This window comes from Gastrolobium bilobum, unplaced genomic scaffold, assembly GCF_033153095.1.
Source record: "Gastrolobium bilobum isolate Gb01-03AN ecotype WA unplaced genomic scaffold, APGP_CSIRO_Gbil_v1 utg1221, whole genome shotgun sequence".
NCBI lineage: Eukaryota > Viridiplantae > Streptophyta > Magnoliopsida > Fabales > Fabaceae > Gastrolobium > Gastrolobium bilobum.
In genome coordinates this window covers 2,870,281-2,887,787 of record NW_026897257.1, presented here as the reverse complement: position 1 = coordinate 2,887,787, position 17,507 = coordinate 2,870,281, and the positions used below count along the sequence as shown (strand labels likewise).

General features: G+C 32.4%; 3 protein-coding genes across 4 annotated transcripts; 2 read left to right on the top strand and 1 right to left on the bottom strand.

Moving 5' to 3' along the window:
- Positions 1 to 190: 190 nt before the first annotated feature.
- On the bottom strand, positions 191 to 3,831 carry LOC133305454 (protein TIFY 3-like). Its single transcript, XM_061505683.1, has 5 exons — positions 3,570 to 3,831; positions 1,270 to 1,375; positions 980 to 1,160; positions 765 to 822; positions 191 to 640 (listed from the first exon to the last, which is right to left on the bottom strand). Exons 1-5 carry the CDS (start codon positions 3,671 to 3,673, stop codon positions 514 to 516), a joined length of 576 nt encoding a protein of 191 aa, XP_061361667.1. The 5' UTR covers positions 3,674 to 3,831; the 3' UTR covers positions 191 to 513.
- Positions 3,832 to 5,919: 2,088 nt separating this feature from the next.
- Positions 5,920 to 10,690, top strand: LOC133305411 (uncharacterized). 2 transcript variants are annotated; one of them, XM_061505630.1, is made up of 10 exons: positions 5,920 to 6,194; positions 6,912 to 6,968; positions 7,052 to 7,116; positions 8,620 to 8,830; positions 8,918 to 9,015; positions 9,719 to 9,794; positions 9,901 to 9,960; positions 10,043 to 10,093; positions 10,202 to 10,280; positions 10,423 to 10,690. In XM_061505630.1, the coding sequence occupies exons 1-10, from the start codon at positions 6,114 to 6,116 to the stop codon at positions 10,512 to 10,514; spliced, it is 870 nt and encodes a 289-aa protein (XP_061361614.1). In that variant the 5' UTR covers positions 5,920 to 6,113; the 3' UTR covers positions 10,515 to 10,690. The 2 variants fall into 2 exon arrangements, with proteins under 2 accessions (XP_061361614.1, XP_061361613.1); XM_061505629.1 differs by having other exon boundaries at positions 8,915 to 9,015.
- An 805-nt stretch (positions 10,691 to 11,495) lies between these two features.
- On the top strand, positions 11,496 to 12,486 carry LOC133305541 (putative RING-H2 finger protein ATL69). Its single transcript, XM_061505794.1, has one exon. The coding sequence runs from the start codon at positions 11,815 to 11,817 to the stop codon at positions 12,343 to 12,345; it is 531 nt and encodes a 176-aa protein (XP_061361778.1). The 5' UTR covers positions 11,496 to 11,814; the 3' UTR covers positions 12,346 to 12,486.
- The last annotated feature ends 5,021 nt before the right edge of the window (positions 12,487 to 17,507 follow it).

Below are 17,507 nucleotides of genomic sequence, written 5' to 3'. Positions count from 1 at the left end.
TGTATGTTTTATTAATAACTAAGTACTCTAATTCGAAACACGAGTACTTTTTTTGTATATAAAAAAAAACGGTTTCTTCTTTATTAATAATTATGTACTAAATTTATACATTTATTGATATAACCTTTCATGAAAACTTCTATCGAAAAAAATGACAAATTTCCGTGCAAAAAAGATATTCAAATTGTGGTAGGTCGTAGAACATCCAAAATACAAAGGTAACTGCTAGATGCATCATGTAAACATAACTTACAACCCCATCGATAATCAATTGTCCAGACACATTAAAGGTACTAGAGTAACAGTTTAAAAGCCAGGTATTCTGAGCATAATGGATATTTTCTAGACATTAACAGATTAAACCTACTTTCAAGTCATACTTCACTCACATACACATCAAATTTAATAATTAGGCATATAATATGGTCTCGATAATATAACACAGCTATACTAGTTTCTATGCTTTCACATGTTATTCCAGACAGTACCACATCACACAAAGTAGAACCAACACTAGTTGCCCATAAGAGCCAGCAAAACTTTGCTGAAATCTGGTGTAGTAGTGTCAGCATAGAAGTTGTTCTCCATGTTTTCAGCAGCTTTTGTTGTTGGTGAGGCATAAGGGGCTTTGCTACCCAATCTTTATTCAAGAAACAAAAACAAAACGTCATAAGAAAACCAATATATAAATAATAAATCATATTCGAGTATTAGAAATTCTAAACTAATTAGAGACACCATTAAACATGACAAGCTGCTAGCACCTGTTTCGTCGCTTCTCAAGAAACCTTTGAAGTGACTGTCTGCGAGCTAGTGGAAATTCTGAATATAGATATAAAGCAAAAGCCAAAAAAGATTTAAATTCTTATTACATTAAAATAACAGACAATACAATTACTGAATAGTAAATGATAAGGAAGCACATAGTGCCACACAACAAAGTTGTTTAACAGATTATCATCTAAGTTTAGTTCAATACCTTGCAGCCTGCAAATGGAACTCTTCTCCGCAGGAAAGGAGACTGACTGTGGTGAAGGCAAATTACTAGAGATTCCTTGTGGAGAAGAAGGGCTAGTGGGAATGAGTGAAGTGAAGGGGTTCCCACTCTTGACTTTAGCAGACTTGGCAGCTTCAGCAGCAATCAACATTATTTCATGCACCTGTTAGTAAATAACAGAATAAATATATATGGGTTGTTCTAAGGCCATAACACTGAAAGTGAATAGCTGCAGTATTCATTTATCACTTCATCTTTCAACAAGGAGCTACCTTTTCTTCAGGAATTCCATTATAGACAGAAATTCTTCCATTATAGAAGATGCTAAACCGAGTTGTACAAGGAATCCCTGCATTCACTCCAGATGTTGGCAGTGGCCTGAAGGGGAAGGAGGGAAAAAAGTACACACTCAGTGTTATATATGCTTTAGACTTAATATAGTTTTCTACATTTTCTAGATTGGTAAACTCTGTATTATTGAGAGATGTTTCAAGAATTTATTGTGAATGTGAAGTCACAACAGTTCAGTATAAGTAGGTTCTTTTTTATGTTGCCTGATAGACCAAAGTACTGTCCAAGATATAAGTTAAATAACATGAATGCAAATTTTTTGTTTTTTTATTCTTGATCCCCCCCTTATCAATTTTTGATTCCCTCCTTTGCCGCAGCAGAATCTTTGGTTAAAAGTGGAAACCTATAAATAATGTTATATAAGAAATGCCAATGAAGATGAGTTATTTTCAAAAACATACCCCAAACATGGATAAAAAAAAGTAGATGGAATGTAAGGTGATCCATGAAGCCACTTGCTTGTAGTCAAGTGGCTAGGAAACACTTAATATAGGGTTTAGTAAGTCTCTGTTGGGGAAATCAAGTGTGTTTAAAGTGGATATATATGTGGGAACAAGAAGGCCCGAATTAGTAAAGAATGAAGAAAACGAGTGCTTTATGAATACAAGGACCGATGAAACTATTGTTTTGTTTTTATTTTTTTGATAAAGGAAACTATTATTTTAAGCATCAGGGTTAAGATACAATGTCATAGTGGAATATTAAGGAAAAATTTAATATGCTCCACACCCACCGCTTATTCAATGGTCCTTTTCTCGTAAATGGAAAATTTTCTTCCATTTCTATCCTTCATTTCTTGATTTCCCTCCCCCTCTCAATCCCTCTTTTTTTTCTATTTTGGAGATAGACTACCATGGTCCAGGCCCACAAAAAAAAATTATCAAATATTCCACTCGATAGAAAATTGCTTTAACCTTTTGAGCTAAAATGTGATACTATTGTGACACACATGTCTTGAGAGGAAATACCAAATCCCTTTCTTACCGTTGTCCCTACTTCTCTACGAGGCCTCTCATTCTCCCCCTCCCATGCCTCAACCAATTCCCCTGTACAAGTATTTATAACCCAACAAAGAACTTGCTTGACAAGCAACTACCCTTTTTACACTCTATACGACATTCCCAGTTTCTTATTAAAATAAAATCTTTTATATCTTTGCATATCTCTTACATATCTTCCATCAAACTTTTCTTATTAAAAACAAATCTTGCATATCTTCCATAAAACTATAAAATAATATACATATCTTTCACATATATTAATATTAGTTGTCAGAGATAAACGTACAAATAAAATAGGAAACCATCTATAAAAAAATTTCAGATCAGGAATTGGGCTCAAACCCAACAATCTTGTAACAGGGTTTGAATCCAGATTGTTTGATGTGCTTTTTAATTAAACCACTAAGAAGTTTCTAATGTTCTTTTTCACTGAATCAAGATTATGGGTTCATAATATTTTTTTTATTGGACTGGACAAGGTAGATCATATATCATATCTTCCTAGCAAAAACCCTCAGATCTTTTAATAATTGGGTAAATTAAAAGTCAAATGTTCAAAACTTATAAAATTTTTGCATCTAAATACATCTGAGGGAGAATTATCTTCCCTTTAGGCTGTATCATCCTTCATCCAGATGAACAAATGCACATAAGCTTTTATCTAAATAAATAAAGCAAATGCACATAAGCTCAGCTCCTTCTTTGTACTCATTTCCATCTCTTTAGCTAATGGCTTTCTCGGTTTCAAAATGGACAAAATCCCAAAGATGGTGCTAATTAAAAATCTCTCAGTGCTTAGAACGTTTTAAATTCAGAAACTTGGGTTTACAAGTCCGTCCATTCGTTATACTTTTTTCTAATTCATAACCAAGTCTAATCTATAACTCCTGCCCTAAACAAGATCCCTTTCCAGGCATATATGACTTCTTTTTCATTAACTAAATGCCCCTAAAAGCTACTAAATCCAAAACTATAGGGATTCTCATCTCTCACTTATAAAAATCAAAGTTTAGTATTCACCCCAGGTTTGGGATCCACAGAAATTTGAAACCTTTCCTTAAATAATATGTACTAGTAGGGTAATTGCTCACTTGGAGGGGCAAAAAAATAAAAATTAACAATACACAAGAAATCAAATACGGAAATAAAACATGGGGTTATGGGTGTCAGAATACAGCATACATAGAAATAGAGAGACATATCAGTGATGAGACACACACCGGTTAGCAGATAAATGCATCACCGACCCATCATCACCCACGTTGTTCTGGACCTCCATGTTGTAACTCCTTCCATCAACATTACTATCACCAGCAATCTCCATAACAAGATGAAAATTAAGATATATCCCAACGGATCAAAGAGAATGCTTGAATTGTGTGGTTTAGGAGCAACGAAGCTGGAATTGCAAGCTTTGTTGGGTACTTGTACTACAACACTTTCAAGAGGAAGAGGCTCTCATTGATTCCATTCATTGTGGTGGTCCCTATGGTCGTACATTTCAGAATAAACATGAGTTTTTCATAAGAAACATGTGTCTTTTTTATTTATTTGTATATTTTTTAGAAATAGAAGTTGTCTGTTCTTGCACGTTTCATCCAAAGGAGCAATGGGAGGTAAACTTTAACCTTTGAAGTCAGTATCCTTAAATCAAGTAAGTCCGGACACTCAGTTGTTAGGTGCCTATTTCAACTGAAGGAAGTTGAACCAAATTTATAATATTATATTAGATTTTATTACTCAACTTTCACGTAAAATAAATGTTGTTGATAAAAAATAGATGAGTCTTATCATTACAAAAAAGAAAAAAAAAGATGTCAATAGAAAAATATGAGAGAAATTATCTGATGTGAAAAGAGAGTAATATTTCTCATTATATTATACTAAAATATATATAATATATAAAAGTAAGGGGAATGATATATTTACTATCAATTAAATTTATTACTTTTTATTATTAAATCTTAACCGTTAATTTTCAAAAAATTATAACTGTCAAATTAGCGAAAATTAATGGTTAAAATTTGATGGTAAGAAATGATAAAATTAATAGGTGATAAATATAATCTTTCTCTAAAAGTAAATATAACAAAAGTAAGAAAATTCAAATGATAGATAATATAATCAACTCCTCAATAAAATAATAAAGTATTATACTTACCAAAATAATTATATACCAATTATAATACTTTATTATTATTTTAGTTTAGCGGTTAACGTTGATACTTAGAATTCAATTCTACATACATAATTGTCTTTACAAATTTCTTACAAAATTTCAAAAATCATTTCAACCAAAAACCCTCGTTTAATATCCATTGCCATTCATCGGTTTTCCCAGCGGATCCAATAAATGCATGACAAAACCTTAAACTGTACTTATCGACATCGTGTCACCTCTTAATTTAAAATTATTGTAAAAGATGCGTTTATTACAAGACGACCCTTACTCATCGGGTCACCCCTCATTTAAAATTGTTGTAAATATGCAGTAAAACTTATATGAGTTTGTATTTTCTTATATAGTAAGAGACATCTTCTCTCATGTGACAGACTCAAAGACATTGTGAGTTTCATGACAATAAATAAAAAAAGAAAAAACAAATATTTCGATGTATTTGTAAGAAAAATATTATCTCTCCTAAGAGAGACATATTTCCCAACTTATATATCGAGCTAAAAAGTAAAACCATGCACAATTAACCTTTTTTTTTTTAGTACACCATGCACAATTAACTAACTACACCTTAAATTGTTAACCGGTGTCAAAATTTGGCATTTGAAACCCCACAATCAGGTGCCGTCTACATCTTTCTTTAATGTTCTTTAAACAAGTTGACGCGTAGGCAAATTTATTGTCAAATCTTACCGCTGATAAATCATATTTTTCACCTCAAGGTTCTATTGATAAACCAAACTAAAAATGAGTTGATCAATTTTTTATTGAATTAATTCGCACATTTTATCAAACTGTTTAAATTGTATTATTAAATTCTTTGACGCCACTAATTTAGATTGATCTTATCATTGATGTTTAATGGTGCTTAAGCAAAATTTTGGTTCAAGTTTTTGTAAATATAAAAATATTTTTTTGCGAGAGTTAATTCTACCATGATATTGGTTGTTCTATATTTGAATAAAATTATCTCTTAGGGAGAATATCTATGGTTTATTTAAAAAAAAAAAGGTATTTTGCACTTTTTAATATTGATTTTATACTATTTTAAACCGTAAGGTAACTTGCGTGGTAAATAATGTTAAGGGGTTTGGTCCTTTGCATTAATTAAAAAAAAAAGGGCAGTCTGATTATTTTTTATTTTAATTATACAAATATCTTGGGCATGAAATTATCGGGCCTTTAATGAGGCCCACTTTGCTTGGAGTAAAATGGGCTCCGTTACTGTTTGAACGGTCCACCAATATTTATTCAAACCCAATGAATTTGATCCATAAACATATTATCCGCTTTAGATTTCGACCCAAAATGCCAAATCTTTGATTCTTACCAAGTAAACTCTATAAAATTTTCCTATATTTTTTTAAAAAATTATTGGAGATCGTATATTCGTATTCTTCACCTTCTCTGCAAAAAATTAAAATAAAATAAAAAAATGTTAGTCCCCCTCCATTGGAGAAATGCATTGATTCCTGGGAATTGGTGATCTGATTAACAGACACAGAAAAGATTGAAAATTTGTGAGAGTGAGAGTTAAAGAAGAAACCCCTTTTGTCGAAGAGAAGAATATATATATATATATATCATCATGTCAACAGATCCTCCTCCTTTCCAAGAAGCAGCACGATGTGTTGTCTGCAGTTGCAGTTTCAATACCTTCAGGAGAAGGGTGGGTACCCTCTTTCTCCACCAATTAGATCCCCCATTAGATTTATCATATCTCTTATTATGCTATGCATGCAGATTCCCAATTTCGGAATTGAGTTTTTTTTTTTTTAATTTCCATTTGCATTCTTGCATGTTCTTTTCTGCACCCTCTTTGGATATATAAAGCGTAACGCTTTGCTTTGTGTTTAGCATTTTGGGAATCTTCACAAGGACATTTAGATGCTAAATACTTGGCATTAAAATCGGTCGGTTTGGTTACTGTTCTTCTTTCTGGGAAAATCCCAAATTTATAAGTTAAGAATTTGATGATGATTTTCTATCCCCAAAAGTAAATAATAATCATTGCAAACAGTTTAGGTTAGCTGCTTGTTCAAGATGCACAACCATTAGGTTTGAAATGGTTTCAAATTTACAGTACTTGGTACTTAATACTTATTCACTTTTCCACACAGAATGAGCCATTTCCATTAAACATAGTGTTGGTCATGGTGCGTAGCATTTGGTCTAACAATCTATGCATGATAAAAGATTCTGTTACAGTATTCTTTTGAAAATTTGCCAGAGCAATTTACTTCTCTTCAAGGCATTGTGTGTAAATTCTGCTAGTCTCACATAATTTTTTATTTGGAAACACCATTTACTTGAAATTCAGTTCACAATAAAAATCTTTTCCAGTATTTGGGATCTGACTATATACTTCTGTGTGATGTGTATGCAGCATCATTGTCGATCCTGCGGGAGAACATTGTGCAATGAACATTCATCAGATCAAATGGTACTATGTTTTTCATTTGGTTTAGAATATTAGTGGAAGTGTTATCCTGGATGAACTTCATATAGCGATACTCTTCTATGTAGGCGTTACCACAATTTGGAATATACTCAGATGTCCGAGTATGTGCTGATTGTTTCAACAATTCAGGGTAAATTACTTCCACATAAACTTCATAGCATGTTATTATTTTTCAAATATCATTTGGCTACAAAACTAGATATTTTTCTGTTCATACGATAAGCATGCTGAATAAGCTAAGATGTGTTTGGCATTCTTTTTATTATCTGTTTAACATCATATGAGTACCTGAAAATTTAATTTTATTTATCCACCTTGTTTGGTCCCCAACTAGTTTGGGACAAAGGTATTGTTGATGTTGATCCACCTTGTTTGGTGGAACTCGGGATATGTTTAAGCATAAATGTAAGAACTAAGTGTCTAATATTCTTTCTAGGCTACATTGGGGATCATTACGCACTTAAGTTAAATACCTGTTCTAATGATTGAGTATGGAGAAGTATTCAACATGAAGCTGATTCGTTGGACTAACTTTTTCTCAATAAGATGAGGCCAAAATCTGCACAAAGACACATTAAAGAATAACCTCATAGTGAATAACATGTTTAACCATGATGATATATGGTATTTCAGAACTATAAAAGGCTGGAATGTAAGATGACCGTAAATCTCAGGGTCTTAACAAATCTTCCTTTAAAAAAAATAAATAGGGACTTACCACTTAGAGAAGGAAAAGATGGTGAGGAGGTGCACTTGTGACTTGGTCTATAAAACCGGTTTCAGTGTCATTGGCTATTTCAACCTTATTATTTTGGATCTTTTTATTTGTCTTCAAAAAGCTCTAAAAAAGATCAAGCTTTTCTGCAATAGTACTATTTTTTCCTTTTTGGTGAAGAAGGTATTTTTACTTTAAATCATATGGCAAAAAGTTCAATGCAAAAGTCATGTGTGTTTTCTTTTCTTTTCTCTTTTTTCCAGATAAAAGAAGAAAACCATGCAGAAATAGACAAGAGAATAAGAGATCCTCCTTAAAAAATAAAAAGAGAAAAAAAAGAAAAAACAACCAAGAGAGAACAAAGAACACATCGATGAAGCAAAGCCATCCAATCCCTCAACATAATTATAAGGGAAAACAGAAATCCCTTTAAAAAGACCATGTGCTTTAAACCAAGTAGAAGCCAAATGCCTAATCTTACAAAAGTATGGATTGATACTATATTTATTAATAATTTAGTATGAATTCATGTTTCTCGAGAAACTTTCAGGTTGTTATTCCACTTACCATTTAGGATTGCAAATACATGTCAATCCATTTTTTATACCACATAAAGCATATCTCATTTCCTGGCGCTAGATTTTTTTAAAAAAATAATGATAATAATATTTTTTGTTCCACTCTGAAGGTGCACAGTGTCGATGAAAAAAGTCCTTTTGTTTTCCTTGTAACTTTAAGTTGGTATTGCTGGCAGACCTTTTTTTCTTCCATTGCCTTATACTTCTCTTTATATTTGTCGATGTGGACTTCCTGTACCAGTATTTTCTTTTTCTTTTCTTCTTGTAATAATATTATTTTCTACATGAGATCAATATTTGCTAAAAATCATTTGCACATTTCATCTTTTCTTTTGCACAGAACTAGGAAGGATGTCCCACAGGCTTCTTCGGATGGTGTAAACAGTGTAACAGACACAATTTCTAAATTAGATATTGATGCAAATGTTGATTCACAAACCATACCAACTGCAGGGAATAAGCTTGTATCAGGCATTAAAGAGTGTAAGTGTGGAATGCCTCTTTGCATCTGTGAAGCTCCTACCCCTTCCTCTGCTGTAATCCCCCAGCAGGTAATAATTCCTATCATCATCAGGTACTTCCTTTTAGTGCAATCCACAATGTCATGGGTTTCTGTTTTTTATCCTTTGTGACAGAAGAGATCCAATCCAGTCATTACAGCTCCACCAAATCCTAAACCCAAGAAGACAGATACTGTTCCAAGAAATAGAAGCTCCGGTTCATCCAGCAAGTTTAGGTAGGGATTGATTAACAAATATCTGTTTTTGCTGGAAATATGTATGTTTTGAACCATTTTTAGTACATAGTTTCAACATGTTTGTTTCCATCCAAGGGTATTGTTCATTCTCCAGCTTCTGTGGATCAAAAACTGATAACGTAGAGTAAAAGAAAGGAATTTCTTGTATTGAAAGCTAGAAATCACATTCTCTTTCCCTTGATGTGTCTAGTTCCTATACTTAGACAAAGTTTTAGAAGCTCATCAGTGTTAAGAGAATAGGAGCCCTTTCTTTGATGTTAAATTCAATTTCCTGTTGACTGGAAATATATATTCTTGCATGTTAAACATTCCTTGGCTGAGATGGTAATGGCGAAGGTTTAGCATTTCCCTGTCCCATAATCTGACGAAACAATCATTTCCCACAAAAATTGAGGAGGACATTTCTATCTAAATATTCTGGAATTATGCACAAGCCAAAGGCACCTAGAGGGTTGATTGTATTCTTCTATTCCTTCTTGTGAACAGGAGAAATGAAGTGACACTGTATCTTCATCAGGAAAATTTAGTTTATTTAGTATGCAGAAACTTCTTTGTATTGTACATTTATAAAGCAATTATCAATATCATTATGTGCAAGTAAACTGGTCATCGCTAATTCATTACTTAATTTTGCTCTTTATTGTTTTTTATTATTTGATAATTTATGATGCAAAATTTACAGTTCTACGTTTAACCGTGGTCATGCAACCAATGGTACCTCAGACAAACCCCAGATTGATTATGAAGCTAATGGAGAGGTAAATGTTATTTTTTGTTCAGGTTTAAACAATTTCTGATATGGCATTGTGCAAAAAGATATTGGGTGTTGAAAGTCATATGTTAAATTGAATGTGATGCTATCAGGGTTTAAGAGAAGCAATAAAAAATGGTGATGTTGCTGCTGTCAAGAAACTTCTTAATGAGGTTTGTCCCTTTTCTAAGGAGACACTTACCTTTATAGTTTAAACTTTTTGGAAGTTGTATTTATGGATTCTAAAATGTGCAGGGTGTGGATGCAAATTACAGGGACAAGCAAGGAATGTCTTTATTGCATTTGGTACCTCTCACATTCTTCTTCTGTTTTCTGCTCGTGCCTGTGCAAGCAAGAATGTAATTCTGTTTTTCTTAATCATATGGTGGATACTAATTTTAATATTCTGTGTAGGCTTCAGTATTCAATCAAACTGATATAGTTTTCATTCTCATGGATTCGGGGGCAAGTCTGGGATACAAAAATGCACAAGGCAATTAATCTTTTCCCTTCAGCCATTTACAATATTGTTATTCCCGTTGTTGTTCTACTGCACTTCAAACAGAGATATAAAAAATTAATAATAAGCAACAAAATTCTGGAATGCAAATCCTAACTGACTGCTTCTTATTCAGGAGAAACACCTTTAGATTGTGCTCCAGCTACTTTGCAATACAAAATGCGAAAGAAGATGGAAGAAGGCGGAGCAATGAACCAAAGCATTTGAATAATATTTATGCTTGTATTTGTAATCTTCTTATGCGGTGCCGCTTCAAATATTACCAATGTCTAGAAGTTCTCTTTTAGCAGAACAAAAGTTTTCCACTTTTATTTAATTGTGACATCTTGAGACCTATGTAAGACACGTCTTTGCCAGATAGCAATAATATCCAGGTTGTAAAATTGTTTTGTGTATGGCATAAGGTCATTTCTTTTCCCTTCTATTGCAAGCAATGAATCATAGTTGATCCTTACCTTTTTTTATTTATACTACTGTTTTCCATTACTTTGGCCCCACCACTCATGCGCACCCATTCCTCTTTGTTATGTTCATCGTACATATTAACCAATTTATGGTCATGATGCATGGCGCATAGGTTGGATCTGACTAGGATGTTTGGAATCCACACACGCAATGGGGTCATTGTGACGTTTCGTAATCTTGTGAAAAAGCGACCTGATATTATGACCGTAGTGAACCCTTTATCTTTCGCCTAAAAAATCTCATTATTATGACAACTGTATAATAATTAAGCCCATAATTGATGGCACTCTATAGTTTATAGAGGTGGAGTTTTATTAAAGTTTTTTTTTTCTTGGATATTAAAATGGTCAATCAGACGGCTCAATTTCATTAGAGCGGACACGATGTTGCAGTTGCACGTTGCTTGCACGTAGCATTCGGTTGATTTGCTACATTAAAATAAGTGGATATGTGCTTCATTTTTTCTTCACACCATTTGGTGGTCGTTAGGTTTTACTGCAGAATTATGTAGCATAAAAATAAAACTGAGCGAGTTCATTGTAATTCATTCAGACATTATTGCACATGCATTAAGTGTTATGCCTACAAAAAATAGAGAAAAGAATAAGAACTCAAGGAGAGAATCTCAAGATCCATTATCAAATGTGATGATCCAACTGTATTAGTTGTAATCAGCCCTTTGACAAATAAATAAATAAAAAATTACTAATAGGTTAACCCCTCCCTCAGATTGGCCTCTGAGATAGACTAATCACACGCGGAAGAGTATCAATGACTAGTCGGTGACCCTTTATTCCTAATGACAAAAGGACGGTGGATAAACATTTAAAGATGAAAATAAAATAACATTAAAGGAGAACAAGAAAGAACGTAGAAGAGAGAGTGAAAGTAAAAGGAAAGAGAGAGAGAGAGAAAACAGGGTAGCCTCCTCCACCACTTTCACTCCATTGGCTTTCTTTATAAAGAAGCCATAGAGCTCAACTTAACTTCCCCCTTTTCCCTTTCTTCTTTTCTCAGTGACTTCATTGTTGATAGCTTTCAAATGGGCTTGTGCGTTATTGAGGACCCTATCTCTGGTTTGACAATAGGTCAAGCTATATACGAGGCAGCTCTAATCATTGCAGTTCTGAGATGGGTCTTGTGCTTGGTTTTCAAACTGATCAAAGATAGGAGGACTCGCTCTCTTCACACCCCACCTGAACCCTCTTCACAGATTATAAGAGACAACACTCTTCCGTTGACAACGTTTGGTGAGATTGTGGAGAGGCTGCCAGAAACAGACAACACATGTGCTGTTTGCTTGAACCACCTTAAAATGGAAGATGAGGTTAGGGAGCTCATGAACTGCTACCATGTCTTTCATAAGGAATGCATAGACACGTGGTTGGACTATGACCATGACCATGACCAAGATCATGATAACCACAACCCCACTTGTCCACTCTGTAGAGCACCTTTACTCACTTCTTATTGCTTGTCATCAGAAAGCTCAACATGTGTGCCTCCTCCTCAACCTAGCTGGGCTGTGGAGAGACTTTTATATCTCTTTGGGGATGATCTTCTCCCTTGTTAGTTCTTTTCTAAACGGTGTAAGGATACCTTAGGGAATTCATTATTTGTTCACTCACTGCTCAATTCCTCTCTTTTCTTCAAAATAGCTTGGAGTATTTGTGTATAATACATATATTTTGTTGAGATATATAAAACCATTAATGTAGCCTCACCCAACAGCTTAAGCTTTTGGGTTGAATTGGTAGCTTTTGGGTTCAATTGGTTTTTTACATGGTATCAGAGCGTTCGAAATTTCACTGCCTCCCACTTTCTTTGTAGTGGAATTTTCACATGTAGGTGGACTTGTATGTTGTCCATCCTTCAAGCTCAGTGGGCTCTCGTGTGAGGGGGCGTGTATAGTCCCACATTGGTTGTATGTGCAACTAATGTGACTTTTATAAGGCCTTGAGCACTTCCACCCTTTGAGCTAGCTTTTAGGGTGGTGTATCTTAAGGTTCTTTACATGGTATCAGAGCCTCGCCGTCCCTCACTTTCTTTCAAGTGAAATTTCTTTGTTCACAGGTAGGTGGGCCTGTGCATTATCCACCCTTCAAGCCCAGTGGGCTCTCGTGTGAGGGGGAGTGTTGAGATATATAAAACTATTAATGTAGCTTAGCCTCACCTAACAGTGCTTTACCACAACAATTAATGACAGTGCCTTGGACTACTTTATCTGTTATTATTACATGTTTAATCAAATCACGATTTGGAGTTATGTCAAAGTGACTATCCTCCTTTCTTAGCTGAAAATGTCTCTCTGACTGATAAAATTTGGAAGATTGAATCTATAGAGATTGTTTAACTCTTTTTTCTCTTAATAAAGCAAATGATTCATTTCTTCAAGTATTTAGCAAGTGTGCAGTATTATACAAAACTCACATACATACTATGACTTTTGGTTACCTAAAACGTCATATGCATATTATACTTTAATTACAAGTGGCTACAGATAAAAGGAAATAGTACAAAATATAAAGTTGCTACTTTGTTAGTACCACAGTAACATCATGCTCCAACAAATAACTAAAGCAGCAGCTCCCTACATCCACTTGTTAGTATCATAGTGACATCATACTCCAACAGATAACTAAAGCAACTTTCTGTGTCATCACGACAAAATTCAAATCGGATCAGTGAAAGAAATCCAAAAACATAATTATAACCCACAGGGGTAGAGAGTGCTAACTGAAATCCATTAAGCTTCACGGGCACAATTCTATTTTGACCTCCCTGGTCTTACTTTATGGGTTTTATAATTCTCATTCAACATGAGAATTCAAATTTTCCTACATATTCTTCGATTTCTGTGCTGACATAAGTCCTACATATAATTTTTTCTAACACATGGGTCTCGCATGTTTTTTATCTCTACAACATGAGAATTGAATTCTCATTCAACATGAGAAAATCAAACCCCTTACTTTATACCTCCAATAGATAACAAATCTTGTTCTATGATCTATTCCATTCTTTAATTTTGTGTCTATCTGTTTAGTCTTTACTATACACGGAATAATGGTCAGCTTATGGCCTTTTTTTTTTTCATTGATAACCGTATCGTATACCCTTTTATTTTAGCCTCTACTGTATTTTTTTTTATACTGATCATATTATCATTTTATGTTTAATTAAAAATATTTTAGATTGGGATGAAAACATATGTTCGATCATCTTTTCCATTATTATCTTTTGACCCAAAGATATAAGTGGTTTATAAAAAATAAAATAAAAATGATTTAGGTTATGTTAGGTGACCATCCTTGGATAAGTATATTTTTTTTTACCTGCTTTTGCAGCAAATAAAATAATGAGCAAGAACACACTATATTGGTATAACAAAAGTACAAAGCTCTGGCAGCCACTAAATCATTTTTAATCAATGGGTCAGCAGAAACCAAACCATTCCATAAAAAGGTGATTTAGGCTAGGTTTGTTGGAGTTTTCCTCAAGGGAAAAAAAATGGTCTTTCGGCAAAAAGTGCCTCCTAACTCAGTATTTTTCCATGTGCGGTGACAAGTATCTCAACCAAACATGTAGTTCATTTTTAAGTTTGCGTTTTGCTGTGAGTGTAAAGGCTAGTCCAGCCAAAATGTCTAATATATGCTACACAAATAATTGAAGGATAATAACATTTCTTATCTAACCTTCAACTTTTTCTCTCAACGTCAAATACCTATAATATCTTCCAATTCTCTTTGTACGTCATCTACAACTTTTCATTCAATATTTATATCTATTATTTTCAAATATTTAATCAACTGACAATCTTCGATATTTCTATTCATTGTATATAAAGAATGCAAAACAGATGTGTCGTCATTTAGTCTTTCAACTTAAAAAATGGAGATAAGATCATTATTATTATTATTATTGTTGTTATTTTGGTAAATATATTATATCAATTGACGCATGATGTTATATCTTTGCTTGCAAGTTCAAATTCAGATAGTTATGACATAACATTTTGAATTTGATTTTGATAAATGAAAAAAATCAATAAATTTATATTTAATTATTTATTTTTTTTGTAATATATATTTAATTATTAGTTGTCCTGTCAATTAATAAATTCAATACCTTTCGTGTTAAATTGGCAACTATATAGTTTGTCAATAAGTAATAAAATAATAAGTGTAATCACAAAGATATGTAATTATTAAATTACAATAATTTGACTGATTTAAGCTAACAAAAAAAGTGATACACTTCAAACAAGAAAACAAGTTAAAAATAAAAGCAAACAAATAAACAAAGTCATAAGAATTAACCTAAGACATACAAATATGATGAAAGTTAATTATTATTTATTAAGGTTTCCTCATGTTCTTGTAAACGTATTATGTTATAATGAGAAAATTTCCCCATTCTAACTCAAAAGACATTGTTATATGGTGTAACGCTTCAAAATTACTTAATGGTATTATAATTCCGTCGAAACAAAGCATAATTATGGTGTAACACATAATTATGCATATGTAACGATTCAAAAATTCAAGAAATAAATAAACAAATTGAAATCAGAATAATTAATAGACAGAAACAAAATATAAAAAATTTAAATTATTTATTTGACCAGAGAAATTTTACTTGCTCCGACGTATTTCCTGATGAAATTGATAATTTAAAGCCACATCATTCTGTAAAAACAAAGCATTAGTAGATTCATAAATTTTGATTTTTAAAATTAGTTGAAAAATAAACTAAGAGGAATCTAAACTCTTTTCATCATATCCTTTATTATTATTATTGTTATTATTATTAAAATAAATTATTTATCCAAACATAGAATGTACACATAAATAAAGGACTAAAAACTTTTTTGGAAAGTCAGGATATTGCTTGGTCACCTCATCATTAAAAAAGTTAAAAAAAAACCTAATCATTGATTAACTACAACACTACTAAAAAAGTCTCAATTTTCAACAGAAATTTTGAACGGAATTTATTTTTGATTTAGGCTATGATGAAGGATTAGATTCCAAACTACGTTGTACTGAGGGCTGCACAACAAGACAAAAAGGTTGAACAACAAGAAAGTCTCATGGCTATGATGCAGAGGCGAATGAAAAAAATGGAGAAGCTTATGCGAAGGCTCCATTTTAATTAGTATATGTTTTGGACATTTATAGATATATGACTCTTTTGATTAGTATATGACAGGGACTTTTGCATATGAAAGTCCCTTTTGATTAGTATATATTTGGACATTTATAAATGTAGGACTTTTTTATTAGTATGTGACAGAGACTATTGTATATGTAAGACTCTTTTTATTAGTGTATAACAGAGACTTTTGTACACATAATTATATTAAAATAATATGATTTTGATATGTTATTTACTTTCATTATATTTATTTATCAGGTTGAAAACATAAATTGGTATTAATTTCGTAAGGAGAAATTAAATAAAAAAAATATTTCGACGGAAAAAGAAATTGCGTCGAAAATTGATGCAATAGTTTTCGCTGAATTTCATTTATTTTCAGTCAAAAAATTTCGACGAAATTTGTTTTCCGTCGAAAATTATTACAAGATTTTTCGACGAAATTTCATTCATTTTTCGTCAAAAATTAATACAAGATTTTTTGACAAAATTTTATTTATTTTCCATCGAAATTTTTGGACGGAATTTGTTTTCCGTCGAAAATTAATACAAGATTTTTCGACGGAATTTCTTTTATTTTCCGTCGAATTTTTTTCACGGAATTTGTTTTCCGTCAAAAATTAATACAAGATTTTTCGACGGAATTTCACTCATTTTCTGTCTAAAATTTTTGACAGAATTTGTTTTCCGTCGAAAATTAATACAAGTTTTTTCGACGGAATTTTATTCATTTTCCGTCGAAATTTTTTGATGGAAATATTTTCTGTTGAAACTTTTCACAGAATTTATTCCGTCGAAATTTTTCGACGGAATCTCTAATTCCGTCGAAAAAAGTGTTACCCACGAAGAGATATTCAACGACTTCATTTTCAACGGAATTTGAACTATTTTCGACGAAATTTTTCCGTCGAAAAAAAAAACATTTTTTAGTAGTGCAAAAAGAAACATTCTAAACCTAAAACTAAAATCAACTTTTAATAAAAATAAACAACAAAAAAGTTAAAACCAAAAGAAATATATTAATTACAAATCCCTATGTAAATTGTGAATTTTACTTTATGTGAAATTATCATTACTCAAAACTATAATAAAGAGTGCAAATTTACATAGCAATTCACCGAAGACATGCAACACAATCACATTCAAGTGAAACTCATAAAAGAGCACGAATGTACAAGCATATATATTGAAACCATCATTAACATGTTATCAGAGGTAGATGGGAGGGAAGACACACTTATACGTAGGAATTTGACTGTGACATGTGATAGTTGACATAATATATTTGAATATATGCATTTTGCCCTTATCTTTGTATTCAAAACATCTTATGCATGCTTAACACAAGATAATGGATAGATCTACGTGTTTCTATTCCCTCATAAATCATTTTCAAGGAATTGTCGCTTTGTGAATGGTCATCATCATCGTTTAAGTTAAGGTTGTCAAATGCCGAAAAGAATCAACCTAACACGGAGAATGTATAGGTTGATTAGTATATTGGTATTTGCCATTGAACGAGAGAAAAAAGAATATTAACACGAATAAAGCTCAAATGAAAGCTAAAAATAAAAAGGA